The sequence below is a fragment of the Palaemon carinicauda genome, chromosome 35, assembly GCF_036898095.1.
Source record: "Palaemon carinicauda isolate YSFRI2023 chromosome 35, ASM3689809v2, whole genome shotgun sequence".
Taxonomy (NCBI): Eukaryota; Metazoa; Arthropoda; class Malacostraca; order Decapoda; family Palaemonidae; genus Palaemon; species Palaemon carinicauda.
In genome coordinates, this window is record NC_090759.1 from 18,206,047 (window position 1) to 18,228,667 (window position 22,621).

General features: G+C 33.2%; 1 protein-coding gene across 1 annotated transcript; it reads left to right on the plus strand.

Moving 5' to 3' along the window:
• The first annotated feature begins 6,961 nt into the window (after positions 1-6,961).
• On the plus strand, positions 6,962-22,371 carry LOC137627185 (glutamate receptor ionotropic, kainate glr-3-like). Its single transcript, XM_068358262.1, has 13 exons — positions 6,962-7,019; positions 7,358-7,482; positions 7,578-7,688; positions 9,638-9,855; positions 10,219-10,338; positions 11,597-11,755; positions 12,557-12,647; positions 13,146-13,440; positions 16,737-16,954; positions 18,721-18,901; positions 19,109-19,208; positions 21,612-21,741; positions 22,142-22,371. The coding sequence occupies exons 1-13, from the start codon at positions 6,962-6,964 to the stop codon at positions 22,247-22,249; spliced, it is 1,914 nt and encodes a 637-aa protein (XP_068214363.1). The 3' UTR covers positions 22,250-22,371.
• Positions 22,372-22,621: the final 250 nt, after the last annotated feature.

Genomic DNA, 22,621 nt, shown 5'->3' on the forward strand with positions numbered 1-22,621 from the left:
CAGAGAAACAAAACTTTTCTTTGAAGGAATGGGTTTACATACCATTTACTCTTCGCTTTTTTTGTCAATAGCATATAATATTGTCAGTCATTTTAAACCCATTTTTAGCAAAGATAACTGAAATGTAAGAACATAACGCTTCTCGTGAGATATTTGCTAAAAAAAAAAATATTGTAACATATATTGGGTTCACGTTTACAGTGTATTTTCGTTCATAGGTAATCTATGTTTTCTGGCAATGATATGTCTATACATCTGAATTACTGTGCATTTGACATTTTATTGCAGCCTGGTGGCCTACTGTAATAAGCTGCAATGATATTACCAAGATGTGGGTGTTATTATTATTATTATTATTATTATTATTATTATTATTATTATTATTATTATTATTAAAAAAAACTGCTACTGGCATTTCCCTGGCTTAAACTTTTGGAAAATTATTTTCCCATTACCCTTGATATATTAATGTAGTTTTAACACTGGAATATTAGCCTATTTAAGATAACATGGAGATTGAATTTTACAACTAGCTATTTGGCGATCACCTTGCACTCGTGTCTAACGTAATAATAATAATAATTATTATTATTATTATTATTATTATTATTATTATTATTATTATTATTATTATTATTAGCAAAAATACAACTCTAGTTGGAAAAGCAGGATGCTATCAGCCCAAGGCCTCCAACAGGGAAAATAGTCCAGTGAGGAAGGAAAACTATGAAATAAGTAAACTAAAAGAGAAATGATGAACATTTAAAACAAAATATCTAAAAAGCAGTAACATGACAAGCAAGAAAAGACATTGTTTACAGAGGCTATGGCACTACCCAAGACTACACAACAACGGTATAATTTTGGAGTGTCCTCTTAGAAGGACTGTTTACCATAGTTAAAGAGGAAAGTATCCACTAAACAATTAGAGTGCATTAGTTAACCCACTGAGCGAAGAAGTGTTTGGTAATCTTAGTGATGCCAGGTGTATGAGGACAGGGGAGAGTGTGGAAAGAATAGACCTGACTACTCGGAATATGTGTAGGCAAAAGAAATATGAATCATAACCAGAGAATAAGATCCAATGTAGTCCTGTCTGGCTAATCAAAGGACCCTAACGGTAGTATCCCAACGGGTGCTGATGCCCTGGCCAACCTACTACCTAAAATGAGATAAACTCGAAATTACTGAGTTAGCAGAAAATCGTAAACCGACAAAAGAAATTTATCTACATATAGTTTAAAATTTCATCAGATGTGTAGTCCAAAAGTTAATCTGAATTCAAAGGCTATCTCGACCAGAGAATTCACTACGCAAGCTATCGCAAAGCAACTAATAATAGCTATGGGTAAAACACACACGCATATATATATTATATATATATACACACACACATATATATATATATATATATATATATATATATATATATATATATATATATGTGTGTGTGTGTGTGTGTGTGTGTGTGTGTGTGTGTGTATTTGTGTGTGCGCGCGAATGCATATATGAATATATGTATGCACTACAGATAGGAAGATAAAACCGTACCTTCTGTATCTAAACTATCTTTTGCAGCATAAAACAGTCTTCTTGTGGAGATCAAATGTTGCCAAAGCTGTTAATCTCCAAGTAATTAAACAGTACAAATGCATCTCACGGTGTACTGTAACTTATCGATCTTAGGATGAATATTAAACTTTTATCGAAGTAAAGGGTTAAGCTTGTAATTGATTATACATGTCAACAATCTGAAAGGACAAAGTACAATTATTTTCTTTCGTAGGACATTGGTTGGTTTGTCAGCCAAACGCCCAATGGGGGGAGAGACTCCGCCCATTATGAGTGACTCAAAGAGTAAAAGACTGATGCTGGAAGCAGTTCCAGATCAGACACTTGTCGTTAGTCACTGAGCCAGAGAAGGAGGTGCACCTGCTTCTCACACGGTAGGTTCTTCTCACACGTTTTGGAGTTATACATTGTTTTCGCATGAACCTTTATCTAAGCTTGAGTGCTTTTGAATTCCAGAAATTCTTACTTGATTTATTGTTTATCGTTAGTTGATTAAGAGCGCAACATGACCCAATTTAAAGACATTCAACATGGATGATTTGGAATGATATATAGCCTAATTATGAATCAATACCAGCCAGTTTTGACACAGCTTCAGAGTCATAACGAGAGGAAATCTAATTATAATGAAACCAAAGTAAAAATAAACATACAAGTAAACCAAGGGATGTAGGAGAATTTCACTTAAACAACCATGGCCTCCAAACCCCAAAGATCTTGACAACAAGTATGTTGAGATTCTTGATAACCTGCTTCAGTTCTTGGTCCTACCTAAACGTGTAAATCTATTGGCTTGGTCTATGACACAAGCTGTTCTGACTGCAGTTTCCAGTGGAAAGATCCTTCTTCCATGGGCTATGAAAACTAATACATACGAGCTTATGAAAGGAAACTTTATAAGGCCAAAGTTGAAAAGTACTGGAAATGCACACTTTTTGTAAATCTTTGAGAAATTGTAAGGCGGAAATATGAAAAACATGCAACATGGCGTACATCAAATGATGGGGAATTTAATTATGAATAAAATTAAGTCAAATAGAGGTCTCTATAAGGTCCAGTTTAGGAACGGGAATATTTTTTTTTTCTTTTTGAAATTCAGAATCTAGATAAAATTTTGACGTATGATCGCAAAAACAGCTACTAAAAATGCATTTAGCTACACTGTAGAGATGGCCATCATGAATTTCCTAACACTTCGGACCTCAAGGCAATCGACATTAAGGATGAGATTTATTCAGCTTTTTAGTACCAAAATTAAAGGTTGTTGTTGCTGAACAGGTTGACACAAGTCCTTCACGGGGTGCAAATTGCAATTGTGAAAGAGCCCGCATCTTGCTATAATAAGGCGTTCTTAAACGAACGACACAAGTCTTATTTCAAAGCCTTTCTGTTACTTATCCATTTCATGATGATACTTGTCTTAATTTGATTAGTTTTTCGCTGCTACAATGCTTTTATATTTACATTTGTTTCTTATTTCGTAATGGTTGCTTTCTCTTCCGGGACTGTAGGGGCTGGAGTTAAAGCTCTGTTCTTCTAACTACCGCCGAAACTTGACTTGCCATAATAATAATAATATGCTCTGATAGATCCACAATACTAGCTGTGACGACCCTAATAATACCAAACTATATTGCACAGGTAAAGCCATGTCCAAGAAACAAAGGCACACACGGACCACACTGCAGGAAAGGGTCGAGATAGTCTGGCTCTGGTTGGGAGGAGTGTCCATTCGAAAAATAGCCGAAATAACCAACACCAGCATGGGAACAGTTTACCGTTGGATCCACCGCTGGGCCGAGAGTGGTCATGTCAACATCCTGCAGAGGAAGAACAGGGCATTCCGCCTTTATCCATTTCGACAGCACAGATTTATTCCAAATATCCACTATACATAGGCCTGTATAATAGTGAATTCATCTATGAAATATCTAATGGGAAAGATTAATGTCATATAAATACTTCTTTTTGTATTCCCAATGTCCATTATGCATAGGCCTCTACACTAGTGAATTCAACCACGAAATATCTAAAGGGGGAGACTAATATCACGTAAAACCTTGTTTGAGAAATATCAGTATTTGTAAATCATTTTGAATGTGACAAGTTCGTATTGTCGATGAAATTTGCCGCTACTGTATATGGATTTGTACACCTGAATATTCCCTGCAACAGTTGAAGGCTGTGATTTGAATGGTACAGACATTATCTTCCTAACACTATCCATCGTGGAATATGCAACGTATTGTTCGCACAAAAGATGTATAATACATTTTCCAAGAGAAACTTAATGTCATAAAAATATGCAAAATAGGAATACATGAAAGTACAAGTGTCGTATTTTTGTCCTTTTCTTCATGAGTAACATTGTATTTGGATTCTGATATCTATTTTTGTTGCTGCGAGCGATGAGTTATCACAATTTTCATTCTTTTTATTTCACCCTGCTTTGGTTGATATGATTAGCGTGAAAAGGTCAAGGGGAGATTTGTATGGCGTTCGTAGTTTTCTTTTTTATTTTTTCAATACATACAGTTAAAGCAGATGAAAATAGTCTTGTTATTATTATTATTATTATTATTATTATTATTATTATTATTATTATTATCATTATTACTAGCTAAGCTCCATCCCTAGTTGGAAAAACAGGATGCTATAAGCCCAAGGGCACCAACAGGAAAAATAACAGTGAGGACAGGAAATAAGGAAACATAAAATAGTGTGCTTGAGTATATCCTCAAGCAAGACAACTTTAACCCAAGACATGGTACAGATGCCATGGCACTGCCCGAGACTAGGGAACAATTTCTTGATTTTGAAATGTCCTAAAAGAGCTGCTTATCATGGCTATCCTCTACCTTCACCAAATGGAGAGTAGTCACTGAACAATCACAGAGCAATAGTACATCCGAGGAGCGAAGAATAATTGTTTGGCAATCTCATTGTTGTCAGATGTATCAGGAAAGAGAAGAATGAGGAAAGAATAGGACAGACTACTCGGTGTATGCGTAGGCTAAAGAAAAATGACCCGTAACCAGAGAGAAGAATCCAATGTAGTACTATCTAGCCAGTCAAAGGACCAATAACTCTCTAGCAGTGGTACCTGACGAAGTTATGGATGCTATTTAATAAATTATTTGAAAAAGAAAAAATAAAAAAGTTAAAAGCATTTCATAAGAAGAAGTTTTACAGGAAATGTATATAAGCCTTGGTATCGGGCGTGATTTGTGGTTAAAAACCACAGGGCCTTGGGGGAAAAAAAATATTTTTCAAAACTGGTGCCATTTGAAAGAAGTTTCGTAAAAGAAGATCAATTATCATCTTGTAGGGAAAACATATAGTTGAAATCATACAAATATTAGAACGGAGAGGTAAAACAATTTTTTTTTTTTTTTTTTTTTTTTTTGAGAAACTAAGAAGTTTTTGACATCCTAGAAGTTCTGTTTCACCAAAAGAGGAATAGAAACATTTAAAAAAATATATCTAATCTTCGAAATTCTCCAATCAGTACTATCATAGTTCCCATATACGAAACGTTTCCAAAAATAACTGGTTTTGGTACCATGGTATGTCTATGAATACATACGCAAGAACGTGCGTATACATAACGTATAATATATATATATATATATATATATATATATATATATATATATATATATATATATATACACAATAACAAGGTTACCCGGCGTTGCTCGGGTATATTTGCCCTTGGATTTTGAATGTGGGCATAAATTCCCCCCCCCCCACACACACACACTATTCACAAATTTTGCTGCAAATGAAGTCATCTGGAAAGTAGTATGTTTTTTAAAAATGTTTTGAATGGTGGGATGTTCCATTGAGAAGTTTTTTCAGATATTCAGGAGGTTTAACTAACAAAGGCAGTCTAATTTTCTCTCCACTGCAACACAATCCAGGAGATTCATTCTTCCATTTCTGAACATCACAGTGACATTAGGCTAATTTGCACTATGACTTATGTTTCATAGGAGTATCTTGGATTATAAGTGAAGGCACCAAGACGCCATTATATAGCATTAAAAGGACGTATTCTTGCTTCTGCATCCATGACTCTATCAATATGGCAACTATTATCAGCTACTTTCGATGTTTCTTGGTTTCGATGGACAATCATTCTTTGCTGGTTATCATGAATTCGAGTATTTCTTTGATTTCTTGATTCCTGATTTTTTTATAGCTGCTATTCTTTGTTGATTATTTTTCAATGCGAGAATTTCTTTGGTCTTCATCTTGTGCTTCACGTCTAGTGTCCATTCTGTTTGCATTAGTGTTCCTTCTTAAATTCGTCTGCTCTTCGTCTAGCAGACATCGATCTTGCATTGGTGTTCCTTCATAAATTCCTCTGCTCTTCATATTTGGCTTCATGTCTAGCTGCCATTCTGCTTGTATTAGTGTCCCTTCTCAAACTCATCTGCACTTCATCTTCTGCCTCACATCTAGCCACCATTCCGCTTGCACTAGTTTTCCTTCTTAAATCCGTCTGCTTTTCTTTTTCTGCTTTATGGCTGGCTGCCATTCTACTTGCACGAGTTTTTCTTTGTTCTTCAATCCGTGTCTCACGTCTAGCTGTCATTCTTCCAACCATGTATGGATGGCCATGACTAGTACAGCTTTGCTGATCATGGCGATACACAAACCCTTTTACCACATTAAGGTATTCCCATTCAGAAAGGATATATATATATATATATATATATATATATATATATATATATATATATATATATATATATATATATATATATATATATATATATATATATGGTGTGTGCATGCGATACCTACTTCAAGCGGGAAGGACTTTTGGGCAATAGCCCGGGATCGAGGTCGTTCGCATTAAGAGCTCAAGGGAAAACAATACACTAATGAGTACCACATCTGTGGTTTAATTATTAGTTCGTAGATCAAAACTTCCGCAAAATTAGCGATTTCATACACTTTACAATAGCCTAATCAGCAGTGCATTAGAACCACTCACACGCACCATGCTTTTTTTCCACTTGATTTTTTTTTATTTCTCTTTGGTCGCATGTTTTCTATCTTCCTGGGTATCAAGAATTTTTCCTTCACACCATCTGCCCTGCCCTTTTTAATGTGTTCTTCTTCTACTACCTAAGAATTCAGAATTAAGCGTTTTTTAAAGGAGACGACCAAATCTGGAAAATTAATATGTATATTTTAAAAACATATATATTTTAACGTACAGAAAGAAATCTATAAGTTTGCTTACACTATAGAATTTAAAGTCTACAATATAAAACTATTTGCAATGTAAATATTTTTCTTACAGTGCTGATGAGAAAAGCTGACCCCAATGGCTCTTCTAAGGAATGGATGGTCTTTAAACTTAACCGGAACAGTAATGATAGTACTTTTATGCTCTTCGTATATCATATGCTCTCGCCAAATCGGATTATCAAGTAAGTAAACGTTGCTGTGCAAAGTGAACCTCTTCACAGCACATTGTGTTCATGATTATATTATATGTACCTAAAGACAAGATCTCTCTCTCTCTCTCTCTCTCTCTCTCTCTCTCTCTCTCTCTCTCTCTCTCTCTCTCTCAAGTTCATGACTTTAAATCCATTAAGTTCTGCTAAAATGATATTGGCAGTTCGTAGACTGTACAATTTTTTTTCCTTTCAATACTTGCATTTTTTACTAACAATTAAAATATCTTATCAATTAGATATATTTTCAGTAGACTTCATTAAAACTTGTGTTAAAATCTTATATCAATTCTCATTATTTGAAATTCCAGGTAAAAGTGACACTTTATGGGAGTCTCGATTTGCGACAGCAGCTGTGCTGCAAGAGTCCTGGATCCCGGGATGTTCTCTTGCTTACGTCACGGACGGAGCGACGCCTTCCGAGTCCCTGCACTGGGTAAGGATTAACATATTTTAAATAGCAACTAGTTACTAAATTTGCCACAGGTCTTTGGAGTCTTAAAACTAATAGTTATGTCTGTGTTTTTTCAGATGATTGAAAATGCTGGTATGGAATCCAGTACTTCGGTTTTCGAAATGTCCTTACCGGCTGGAGATGTGACTGCTTTCTTGTCAGCTGATCACTTTAGCTTTATTGATGAGGTAATATTTCATCGATTATACGTGTGAAGACAGGAGGGTGTGGTTCGCAATTACACCTTTACACAGAAACCACAATTATCTTTATTCATTTTCCTTCATACAAAAAATGTGTAGAGGGAATTTATGCATTCACCAAAAATGTACACACACAAACACTCACACACACACACACACACACACACACACACACACACACATATATATATATATATATATATATATATATATATATATATATATATATATACTTTATATATATATATATATATATATATATATATATATATATATGTGTGTGTGTGTGTGTGTGTATGTATATATATATATATATATATATATATATAATCAGCTATAACTAGTCCACTGCAGAATAAATGCCTCAGAAATTTCCTTGTAACCCCGTCTGTTTATGGTCTTTCTATGCCAGTCTATACTCGCAAGTTTTCTTATCATATATATATAAATGTATATATATATATATATATATATATATATATATATATATATAAATTATATATATATATATATATATATATATATATACATTTATATATATAAATATATATATATATATATATATATATATATATATATACATATATACATTTATATATATAAATATATATATACATATATATATATATATATATATATATATATATATGAATCTACTAAATTTGTGGAAATCTCCACTGTGATGGAAAGATCCATTATCCATAATCTTTAGAGACACGTCGCATATAAGAGAGACCAGTGATCTCACACAACATTTTATAAGTCGTGGTTCTTTGGCTTATTCCGATTTCTATATGGGGTCGCCGTTTCCAATGAGCCTTTTCCATCTATTTCTGTTTTGCGCCTCTGCTTCACCAATTCCTTTCTCCCTAAGTCCTCCCCTACAAAGTCCCTCCATCTCTCCTTTTTGATCTTCCCCTTATTCTTCTATGCTATGCCTCTTAACATGATCCTCTTCCCTCCTCAGTATATGTCCATACCATCTCCATCTTCCTTCTTGCACTTGCTTTGATATTTACAAAACCTTTTTGATCCACTGTTGTAATCATTCCTAATTCTATCCTTTTTTGTCACCCTAGACATCCACCTGAGCATTATCATCTCTGATACATCCATCTTTTTCCTTTGGCGCCTACTGTACTCTTAAAGAGGCCAATGATCTCACTGTATGAACCTAACATATACATGTACAGATTTTCTGTGCAGGTTTTGGGTTACACACACGCACACACACACACACACACACACACACACACACATATATATATATATATATATATATATAGATATATATATATATATATATATATATATATATATATATACATATATATATATATTTATATATGCAGTATATACGATTTAATGAGTTTGTTTCAGTCTGAATGTGCCTCTCCTAATTCCTATTTTAAGGTTAAACCTAGCCTGCTGAACTTCTTTCATTAAAACAAAAATTTTCACGGGGATTCTTCAGTTGAGTATTGAAGTTTACACGTTGTCATTTTGTAGGACAAGATTTCGTGATAATGCACGAGAATCAGTGAAATTGGGAGGATAATTACCGTAGAGATTTTAATTTGGCAGTCATCAATTACATTTATAAACCCTGACTCCAGAAAGCATATGTAACCCATACTCTTTTAATTTTGTAGTTTCTTTTTTTCGGAATATTTGTTATCAAATAGAAATATAATATTACAGGAGTTATGTATAAAAATCCCACATGGATCGTTACGATACATCCATACTGCAACAGTAGTCCTAAACGAACTATCGTTTTCAGCTAATTTTAAGGATTTTAAAAAATGACAACATAAAAGATAGAACTATAGCATCAAATAATTTCAGGAGACATAGCAAGGAAGGAAAAATTTTCAAAAAATAATCTAATAATAGAGATGTTTGTATCATTCACCTGCAAAAATTACTTTTAGGTTCGTCGATGGTCGAGATGCATGACGCTGATTGTGGTGAGTGACGACGCAAGCCACTTGGAGTTCATCGTGGAAGGAGCCATTGATAACAACGCCCTGGTCTGGCCCACGAGACTCCTGGTTGTCACACGTGTGACCCTTTCTGACCTCCAGCCTCTCCGCAAATCTCTCTCCAACTCCAATGCCATGGTGGTCCACTTGGCAAAGGATTCACGCAGGTTTGGTAATCAGGATTTATCAATACAAGCAATCCAATTATTTGTCATTTCTTTCGGGGGTTAAAATCTCTCTATTTTGTTAAAATCTTCATGTTGTTTTAGGATTGCTGTACTTCCTGTATACTGTAGATATCTTCAGCTGTCCTATCATAAGATTCATCTATTCTTTGTCTTTGAAGAGCTTTCATTACTGCTGAAGTTTTGACAGAATCAGATTGTTTTATTAGATAATATTTGCCAATGTCTCACATCTAATAAGAACTATATTTCCTTTAAGAAATAGCAAAACCTTTGACAAATTAATTTCGCTTTACAAAATAAAGATCATTGTGTAACTCTACAGATTTATTTCTTAACTCACAGGTGTGGTGTGTACATGTATATACCCTACAGCCATCGACTCATTCTCTCTGCATCTTGGACAAAGACAACGGATTTGACTGTCTTTAGGGACGAACAAATTTTCCCAGACAAATTTAGAAGGTAATGCCATTCAGTTACATTTCCTAAAGAATTAAAGATGACCCGAAAATAAAAAGTTTTTTTTTTTTTTTCTGATAGTTGTAACTTTAGTTATAGATAGTGTTATGATTTTGTGTGACAGATGATTGTAGGAATTATGATTAAATGAATCAAGAAAGAAGTTACAAGCCAAAATATACTGGAATTTTTCATTTTTAACAACATGAGTAGCACTTGTGCTGAGCAGGAACTTTTGTGAGTAATGTAAGTATACCATGATGTAAAAAAGTGGGCGTGGCCTACTTTGCCTGGAGAGAGTACAGCAGCTCTAGGTATAAACTAAAACACGTATTCTGTGTTATTTCTAGGTATGAAGCTTCTTATAAGATGATTGTTATTAACAAATATTAGTATTCAACCCATATTTAGACTTGCTTTTCTGAGGCTAAGGCTGTGCCTGATCTGTTAAAATGGCAAGGAAATTTTGAAAATGATAACTTGAAAAAAATATTCAATTCAAATAAGTAGATTGTTCTGCAAATGGTGATACAGAAAAAAAATATTGATATGGAGAGTGATGGCCGTATATAAAGCCGTTAAAAATATGTCATAGTTTAGTTGGTTAAAAGCTATTCTAAAATAAAAAGAATATTCAAGATCAAGTAATCTCAGAGATTTTTCCTTATAAAGTAAAATCATGAAATGTCATATACGTGTATATTGGTTAAGTTTAGTGCATGAACAAGGGTTTTAAATTGAGCATTTCATTTTTCTTTCGAAAGTACTTAAAGTAAATTTACGTATCTTAGCAACTATGAATACCTTTTATTAACACTACTGTGAACCTTTATTCCCTACCATACACAAACTAATGTTTTCAAAATGCAACATTAGTAAATCTTATTGCAAATCATAAATTTCCAAAGAATTTCCAACCCATAAAAACCTTAGAGAGATGCAGTTCCAGTAGGCTCTGCTGCTTCCTCCGGTTACCTTGGTCACCGCGGAGGTAGCAGCAGTAGGGGATTCGGCATATAAAACTTCATTTGTGGTGGATAATCGGAGATGGTGGGTTTTGGCAGCCTAGCAGTACCAATCAAACTCGGCTGGAAGGAGCGAAGAGAAGAAAATTCCTCTTTTGTTATTTTTTTTTTTTCTTCATGTCGGCTATCCCTTTATATTGGGGCAAGTGATATGCCACAAACCAAGGAAAATGTAAATTAGTGTTTTCCAATTAGTTTGAAAAATGTAAACATGTTTTAATGCGAAAAACTAATAGGTTAAGAGACGGAGCCAAGATGACCGTAGCCGGAAACAACTTGCCTCCGCATGTGTCGATTCAGGAAGTGACGGACGAAAGAAGCGAAGAAAAAAAGTTCGTATTTTCTGGACCAGTTCTACAGTTACTCGGAATATTGGCAACGAACATCAATTTCACGTGAGTTAGATTCAGCTTTCATTCAGCTTTGAGGCTAGGTTTTAACTACTGCACTGTAATTGTTCAGTGGCTACTTTTCACATGGTAAGGGTAGAGGAGTCTTTTTAGCAGATCTTCTAGAAGGACACTCCAAAATAAAACTATCGTTCTCTTCTTGAGTAGTGCCATAGCCTTTGCACCATGGTCTACCAATGTCTTGGGGTAGAGTTCTCTTGCTTGAGGGTACACTTAGGCACATTATTCTACCTGTTCCGTATTTCCTTTCCTTACTCGGTTATTTTACCCGTTGGAGCCCTTGGGCTTATAACATCCTGCTTTTCCAAATAAAGTTATAGCTTAGATAATAATAATAATAATAATAATAATAATAATAATAATAATAATAATAATAATAATAATAATATACATACTGAATCTACACATTATTATTATTATTATTATTATTATTATTATTATTATTATTATTATTATTATTATTATTATCATTATTATTATTATTATTATTATTATTATTATTATTATTATTTTTATTATTATTAGCTAAGCTACAGCCCTAGTTGGAAAATCAGGATTCTATGAGCCCATTGGCTCCAACAAAGAAAAATAGCCCTGTTAGGAAAGAAAATAAGGAAATAAACTACAAAGGAAGTAATGAACAATTAAAATAAAATATTTTAAGATAAGTAACAACATTAAAATAGGTCTTTCATACATAAACTATAAAAAAAGAGATTTTCATCAGCCTGTTCACCATGAGAACATTCATGTCTCTGAGATCTAAGTATTTAACATGTAAAACAGGTATGAATTACGTCAGTCCCCTGATGGTGCCTGGGGCTTCCTCTTCCCTAACGGTACGTGGAACGGAATCATAGGGATGGTTCTTAGGAAGGTGAGACAATCTTACGCGTTATTCAACTGGAATATGAGTTTTCCAACATAAAATAACCCAGTAATGCATCAGTGGCGTAGCCAGAAATTTTTGATTGAGGTTGTCCACCACAACTTTCAAATCTGAGCATTTAGAGATTCGAAAAGGGGACGTGAATTTACAACATTCAAATATAATAAGGGTCAAACTCAATACAAAGAGCTCTAAGTTGTTGCTTGTTTTGAATTGTTAAATAGTGATAGGATTGCCTTAGTTTTCGATTTAATTGTTATTACATATATGTTTAATCTTGCAAATTTCTAGCCCAAGAGATGGGTGGGGTGGAGGTCCGACTTGATGACTTAGGCCTGGCTACGCTTCTGTAACTGCATCGAGTGTACTTATGCAAGAATCCTCATGTTTCACTATTGATGACAATATACTCCAATTTTCCACTATTACCATAATATGAAATTTCTAACTCGTAAATAACCATACGCTGCTTTCGTATTTCTCTAGGATATTGATTTTACCTTGGGCCCTTTCGGGATTACGTACATCAGATCGAAAGTCATCGATTACACGAACCCACTGATAGTGGACTACGGACAGATCCTCGGAAGGAGAGGAGACACGGAGGTGGACCCCTGGGGGTTCCTCATGCCCCTGACACCAATGATATGGGCTGCAACGTTTGGGACACTGTTTGTCATCATTGTTTTATCCTTCATTGTTACTCGCGTTGATCAGTATGTGTCTGCTCCACTTTCCAAGGTGCCTCCATATACGTACATCCGCGCATTCCTACAACAAAGTACGATTTCCTTCGCTATTTCAGCTTGGTAGAAATGGAATTGGATTCTTTTAGTCCTATAATATGCAAAATTAAATATCCATTCAATTATATATCATGAACTCAGTTACTGAAAACATATTTTTTTTTCTTCAGAGTACGTTGACAAGAACTAAGTTGGATTCTATTAGTCCTGTAAAACGAAATATCCATACAAGTTTATGAACTTAGTTGCTGTAAACGTGAATATTTTTTAAATAAGGTATTATATTTTACATTCGAAAATTGTTATTCATTGTAGTATCATTTAGATTCAGGACTGTCAATACCTTCTTGAAGAGTACTTCGAGCCCGAGATTATACCAATTGAAGGATAAATCTTAATTTAAAGTATGTTATGACCGAATTTCAATATTTCTCTTAGTTTTGGTTCTGCATAAAAAGCACATCTCATATAAATCAAATCCTAAATCCCACATATTCACTGCCATTGTTCTGATATAGAAGAGACAAAATAATTTTTGCCGATAAATAATGAAAGATCAAATTGAGGTCCAAAGTACGTGGCCATTGCTAAAATAATGATTTTTTACTCAGATAAAGATAGAAATTAATTGTTAAAAGAAAATCATAACAAAAAAGGATTATCCTGGTCTAAAATGCCAATGAAATGTGTATCTAATGCTATGATTATTATTTTCTACATTACTCTAAGCAAGTAATCAAAGTAAGTGTTCTTGATCTTGATTTGATCTTCAATTAATGTTCCGGGAAAATGCTTTTCTGATGTTAGCTCGAGAGGCAATTTCCTCCACAATCACTAATATTGATCTTTACCAAAGTTTCAGAAGACTGAATTAATTAAGCACGTTAACATTAAATCTAAATTAAACTGTATCTTATTTACGATTACTATTTCTATTATGAGCTAGGATATAACCATAGTTGGAAAAGCAAGATGCAATAAGCTCAAGGGCTCCAATAAATACCTAAGAGCATTGAGGTACATCTTACAACTGACAGATGCCCAGAGATATGTTTCTTCAGGTCAACGTTCATTCAAAATAAATACCTAGTAATACCATTGATGATAGTTACTCACATTAGATGAAAATAAAATCAATATCTACTTGGAAATAATGGAGAACTTAGAATTAAACATGATTAAAAGTATTTTTAACATTTACCAATTAATAAGTAAAATATTTAGTAAAATGTAAACTTAATGTGTGTATATATATATATATATATATATATATATATATATATATATATATATATATATATATATATACATGTATATGTATATTTAAATGTGAAAAATATACATAATATATATAAATATAAATATATATATATATATATATATATATACATATATATATATATATATATATATATATATATATATATATACGGTGGGTGGTCTTTTGTCCGATGTCACTTCGTCCACGTCTTTTTGTCCAATGTCTTTTCGTCCGATGGACTTTTGGTCCTACGACATTTGGTCCAATTTCTAAAGAAAACAAGTGTTGTAAGGGATATCTATTGCCGTTTACTGCACTTCTATGTTAAAAGGTTATACCTTATTGGCTTTTATGATAAACTAATATGCTCATTTTCTAATTTCTCCATTAGTCATGCTTAACGTTCTCTCTCTCTCTCTCTCTCTCTCTCTCTCTCTCTCTCTCTCTCTCTCTCTCTCTCTCTCTCTCTCTCTCTCTCTCTCTCTCTCTCTCTCTCTCTCTCTATATATATATATATATATATATAGAGTATATATATACTGTAGTGTGTGTGTGTGTGCTGCAAGTTTAGTACTTCAGTTTCTGAATCTGCTCATCCCGAAATGGCAAAGTTCATACAATCAACAGGTAAGAAAAGAAACGTAGTAGGTGAAAGTAATTATTTCTACGAATTTCTTTCGACTAATACAAAACTTGGAAAAGAATACTGGAGGTGTGAGAAATGGCAGCGGTGTTCAGCGCGCATTCACACTCACACAATCATTCGAATGTTTTTTTTCTTAATCATTCATTATTTTACATGTGTTACTATGAGAATTATCAACTTTTGTTTTTTTATTTTCACTTCAGATGTTAGTTTTTACACTTCTTACCTTTAATACTAAAAGAATCAGCTACGCTAAAAAAGTTATTATTCCGCAAAGAGTAGTTTTGTTGAGCATTTTTTTTTTCTTTTTTTTTTATACCGTCAGACACTTCCATTTAATTTTACATTCGTAGATAGTTATTTTCATTCCTCTACTTTGGAGTTTGGGAATTATTATTATGAACAACAAGGGAGAAAGGGGTCCTTACAAGGTTTAATTTTCTATTGAGGAAGTTATGGATTGGCTAAGGTTTTTTCTTTTAAAATTAGACCAAATATCGTTGGACCAAAAGTCCACCGGACAAAAAGACATTGGACAAAAAGACGTGGACGAAGTGTCGTCGGACGAAGTGACATCGGACGAAACGTCGGTACACGTATATATATATATATATATATATATATATATATATATATATATATATATATATCAGAATCTTTGCCTTACTAAAGAGTTAAAACATAAGTTAGTTGCATCTCAAAGAGCTACGGAAAGAATAATGATGGGAATAACACTAAGAAAGAGAAAAAGAGCAACATGGATATAAAAACAAACTAAAGTAGAGGATATTCTAACAACATGTAAGAAAAAGAATTGAACATAGGCGGGACATATAATGAGAATGGTAGATAGTAGTCTGGCATTGAGGATAACGGAATGGGTCCCTAAAGATTGCAAAAGAAGCAGGCAAAGGAAGAGAAGACGATGGATTGACGAATTAAGAAAACTTGTGGGTACAGACTGGCATGGAAAGACCATAAACACACGAGTGGAAGGGCATACCTGAGGCCTCTGTCCTGCAATGGCCTAGCAGCAGCTGATGACGATGATGATGACAATGATATATATATATATATATATATATATATATATATATATATATATATATGTGTGTGTGTGTGTGTGTGTGTGTGTGTGTGTGTACTATATATTTGCTAGGGGAGATATACTGAGCGTCCATGTCTCTCTGGTTGCCTCTTTCACTATATGTCACCGCTGACATTATTTTACCGAAAATTGAGAATCAGAAAAATTGATAATATATTACATCGAAGGCAAGAATTACTTTATTAAGCATGATTTCAGTCTATAAAGTTATTCTGAGGGAGTTTCTTGGAATGGGAATAATCTTGAAAAATACAGCCTTTCCAGGCTAAAATCAACTTCCTTCAAATCCATAACCGTATTAACACTTTTCCCTCAGACATTGTAGTTCCACCAGACAGCGGATGGGAGAAAGTGATGCTCGGTAGTTGGCTGCTGTGCATTCTGGTGCTCCTCGAATGCTACAGTACAAACTTGATCACCTTACTGGCGGTGCGACATGTTGAGGAACCTTATCAGTATGTTAAAGATATCATGGATGACCCCAGAGTCAAGATGCTCTGGGTTGCCAATACTGCGCATGCTCAATATCTGGCGGTGAGTGCTCTTCATTTATCTTCCTTTGAACTCATACAATATTTCGCTAACCTTATTGCCTCTTTCTTTGGTAAAAGATAAGGTCCAAAGAATATATATATATATATATATATATATATATATATATATATAATATATATATATATATATATATATATTGCTATGGTCAACAAAGCTATACTAGTCAGGAGCCCCATACTAGGTTGGTTTGTTGTGAGTGATCAGATGAAAATCTCCCACCATCACCAATCCGTACTGGCCTAACCCCATACATGAATTGCATGAACTGATATGTCTTAGGTCTTTGTCCTGCATTCGACTAGAGACGGCTGCCTTTGTTGTGTGTTTGTGTGTATATATATATATATATATATATATATATATATATATATATATATATATATATGAGTGTGTGTGTGCGTTTGTGTGTACATTTGTGTGCTCTTATACACATGTATTTCCATTCCTATCTCCTGTGAAATAGGTTTAAGGAGATTCTTTACATTTCGATATAATTGCATTAATTTATGAATTTCACATCCAGTCGTAGCTACTTCATCCCCTTATTCGTAATTAGTTCTCGACTTATTATTAATCAGTTGTTGATAAGTCGTACAGTGGTCAACGTCAATATTCTAACTTTATTCATAAAAAATGACCACAGTCCCTAAGGTCACTGACATGTCGACTTTTCTGTAACTAGTCCACGACCAATTATTTTACCCGGGACCATTCGGTGAATAGTTGTCGATGTGTCTAAATGTCCTCAACTACTAATTATTATTATTATTATTATTATTATTATTATTATTATTATTATTATTATTATTATTATTATTATTATTATTAGCTAAGCTACAACCCTAGTTGGAAGAGCAAGATGCAGTAAGGAAAGGACATAAGGAAATAAATAAACGATTTAAGAAGTAATGAAAAATCAAAATAAAATATTTAAAAAACATTAAGCAATATTAAAACATATATTTCATATATAAACTATAAAAAGACTTATGTCAGCCTGTTCAACATGAAAACATTTGTTTCAAGTTTGAACTTTTGAAGTTCTACTGATTCAACTACCCGATTAGGAAGATCTTTCCACATCTTGGTCACAGCTGGAATAGAACTTTTAGATTACTGTGTGGTATTGAACTTCATGATGGAGAAGGCCTGCCCATTAGAATTAACTGTATGCCTAGTATTACGAAGATGATGGAACTGTCCGGAAAGATCTAAATGTAAAGGATGGTCAGAATTAAAAAAAAAAAAAATCTTATGCAACATGCATAATGAACTATTTGAACGACGATGCCAGAGATTAATATTTAGATCAGGAATAAGAAGTGTAATAAAGGGAAATGGACTTGGGCAGGGCGTATAAAGAGAGTGATAGATAATAGATGGACATTAAGAATAACAGAATGTGTCCATAGACATTGCCAAAGAAGAAAGGGAAGGCAGAGAAGACGAGGGATTGACGAGCTAAGAACGTTTGCGGGGTATAGACTGCTATAGAAAGGCCATAAAGACATGAGTGGAAAACATGTCTGAGGCGTTTGTCCTGCAGTAGACTAGTTACGGCTGGTGATGATGTTTGTATATAAGTAGCTTATTCGTCGCAGACAGATGACAATTATCGTCTAGGTTTTTGCTAAACAAACATTATTAGTAAAGTCTTACGTTTAGAGTAGTTGTGGTTTTGCTTTTAAATTTGCCAATTTGTGACTCGTGCATGTTAAAATCATATGCGAATTTTATTTCTTCAGAATGTAGATTCTGGTATATTCTACGAAGTAGCTCAAGCTGGAAAACGCGGGAAAATCAAATTCATTCCGTCTCCAGAATACGACACAAGTGTGGACGAATTTGTCTCTCGCGGAGATTACGTTTTGATGAATCCTTATCTTATGATGAAAATATTCCTGACTGAGGATTACATGGAGAAGGGTAAGTTTCAACGATAGCGAATTTTTTTTTTTTTTTTTTTTTTTTTTTTTTTTTTTTTTTTTTTTTAATGAAATGTAACTTACTGCCACTATAAAAATCTGAAATAACTACAATATTTGCTGATGATATTGATAGTTTTAGTTTTATCTAGCGCGTGTATATTTTTCTTAACTTGCTGTCTCTAGAAAATCCTGTTTGTTCTTTCAGGTCGCTGTAAATTCTACGTGTCAAAAGAAAAATTCTTGCCTTTAACTTTCGCCCTAATAGTCCCTAAAAACAGCCCTCTTCGTGGTCCTATCAATGAAGGGTAAGTGAAACTAAAATCAGTCTTGGATAATTAGAAGAATCATCCAAATATATATGTGTATACATATATATATATTATATATATATATATATGTGTGTGTGTGTGCGCGCGCGCGCGCGTATGTAAGTATTATGTATGTATGTATATGTACATATATATATATATATATATATATATATATATATATATATATATATATATATATATATGTGTATATATACATGTGCGTGTGTGTGTGCGCCAGTATTTATTTTGGTCCTTCTAGAGAAATAGGAAATCTACTTAATATCTGAACCATATTTAAACGATATATATATATATATATATATATATATATATATATATATATATATATATGTGTGTGTGTGTGTGTGTGTGTGTGTGTGTGTGTGCCAGTATTTATTTTGGTCCTTCTAGAGAAATAGGGAATCTATTTAATATTTGAACCATATTTAAACGATATATATATATATATATATATATATATATATGTGTGTGTGTGTGTGTGTGTGTGTGTGTGAGTGTGTGTGTGCGTGTGCCAGTATTTATTTTGGTTCTTCTAGAAAAATAGGAAATCTATTTAATATTTGAACCATATTTAAACGATATTTCATCCAAAAGTTGCGCTACTTATATCACCTTTTATTTTCAATAAGAAAAAAAAAAAACAAGAAAGGTCAGGCCGGTCCGTAGGGGTTGGATAATGGAATATCCATGCCCCAACAACACCCACCCCCCCCCCCCAAAAAAAAAAAAAAAAACACACACACACGGAAAGAGGACAGTGAACGCGTAACCTCTTGGAGGAAACAACAACAACAACAACAATAATAATAATAATAATAATAATAATAATAATACTAATAATAATAATAATAATAATAATAATAATAATAATCAAAGACTTACGAATTGAATTGAGAAGGATATGGGATATGCAAGTAAAAGTGGTGCCATTAATCATAGCACTAAGGTCCATGCCTAAGTTATTGAAACGGAATTTTGAAAAGGTAGGAGCTGATATAATCCCCAGGACTTGCGCAGAAGAACGTGCTACTTGAAACAGCACATATTGGCTTATTAAGAAAGTCTTTCAAGATTTTTGGTGCTCAACCTATTCTGAAGAAGTGTTTTAATTCTTTCATTCTACCTTGTTTTAAGTATTGTTCTCCTTTTTGGTCTTCAGCTGCTGATTCTCACCTTAATTTGTTGGACAGAAACTTACGATCTATTAAATTTCTTATTCCTGATCTAGATATTAATCTTTGGCACCGTCGTTCAATAAGTTTGTTATGCATGTTGCATAAGATTTTTTACAATTCTGACCGTCCTTTACATTCAGATCTTCCTGGACAGCTCCACCTGTTCGTAATACTAGGCAGGCAGTTAATTCTAATAGTCAGGCCTTCTCCATCATGAGGTTCAATACTACAAAGTATTCTAGATGTTTTATTCCAGCTGTGACTAAGTTGTGAAATGATCTTCTTAATCGGGTAGTTGAATCAGTGGAACTTCAAAAGTTCAAACTTGCAGCAAATGTTTTATGTTGAACAGGCTGACATGAGTCTTTTTATAGTTTATATATGAAATATCTGTTTTAATGTTGTTATTGCTTTTAAAATATCTTATTTTGATTGTTCATTACTTCTTATATCGTTTATCTATTTTCTTATTTTCTTTCCCCACTGGACTATTTTTCCCTGTTGGAGACCTTGGGCTTATAGCATCTTGCTTTTCCAACTAGGGTTGTAAGTTAGCTAATAATAATAATAATAATAATAATAATAATAATAATAATAATAATAATAATAATAATAATAACATAGAGAGGAAAGTGATGGATTCCTAAGGAAGCTGGATGTAATCCGGAACCCCACACAATAAACCACCAGTCTCTGTAGACTGCGATTAACAAAGAACAACAACAATAATAATAATAATAATAATAATAATAATAATAATAATAATAATAATAATAATAATATGTCAGCTCAGCAACTTTTATAATTACTGCAGTTACAGCTGTACTTGGTAAATGTTGAAATATTGAATATCAATAGAAGAGTTAATTGATGATTTATAGATATTCATTAACGGTTATTATTACCAACTGAAAGTGACCATAGTTTCACTTCATTGAATATGAATGCAGATTATTACAGCAGTGCTAAAATATATAGGTTTTGTTATGCTAAATGAAAATTCTAACCATCTGTGGCATAAAAATGTAAATTGGCAATAACAAATGTGAAGTTATTTGCTTTATTTTATGGTTTTCAAGACGTTACATGTAACATTTTCAAAGGGTATGTTCTAACTCAGAAATTTCGATAAATTGTGAATATTCTGATGTTGGGACTTGTTATTAAGTTGTTCTCTGTCACCTGAAATATTTGATTGCAGAATAAGAGCTGCGGTTGAAGGTGGACTTTACTACTACTGGTTGGAAAATGCTTTTACTAATTCAAAATCGTGCAAAAATCCACCGACGAAAATCACTGTCATGTCACCGTTGTCTTTTACAAATCTATGGGTAAGAAGTGTAGGTAGAATTTTGTAAAATTTTGCTCGAAGGAAGTGTTTTGAAATACTAGGTTATCAACTATCCACACTTGTGGATCCGATATTTCATCACTGTACAGATAACCATTCGAGTTCAAAATCAGTGAGCTGACCACATATTTTGTTTGTATACAAATTAGGTTGTATGTTTTTTTTTTTTATTTGTGAAAGTACTAGAAAATTTTTTGAATTTTCCTTCGTTATAGAAAGAGTGGCCAAACTGCAATTAGTAAAAAATATATACACCAGAGATATTTTTCAATCTATTACATGTAAATCAGGAACCTCATGTTTTACAAGTACAATGTAATTCTATTTACTTCAATTATCTGATTTCTATGTATGCATGATATTACTTTCTGTATTTTCAGGGTATGTTCGTACTTCTTGTAGGTGGCTACATTATCAGCATTGTAATTCTGTGCTTGGAAATTTCAAGTACAAAGATTCGCTGCCTCTCAAAATACTACACTTACTGAACCACAAAGAGGAAGAGAGAGAGAGAGAGCATGAAGAAATAACATCTTCAGAGGACTGCAAGATCATTAGATTACATTAAAATAGTTGTAATTATCTTTAAAATTATATTACATATGTGACATTGTTCTATATTAAGCCACGTTGAAGATCTTCATCCACTTTCAATACAGTTTATCGTGATGGGACATTATAAGATAACAACCTATCTCAAGCTTTTTTATTAATTTCAACCGAAAGACTACAGTAACAGTAGAAGTAAAGAAAATTTTAAAAGTCACGAAAAGAGCAGTGCAGCAGGAGAAGATTTCTTTTTTTTTTATGAAATAAATGCAATATAAATTGAATATTTTTCTGTTGAAAGAAAGAGAGGA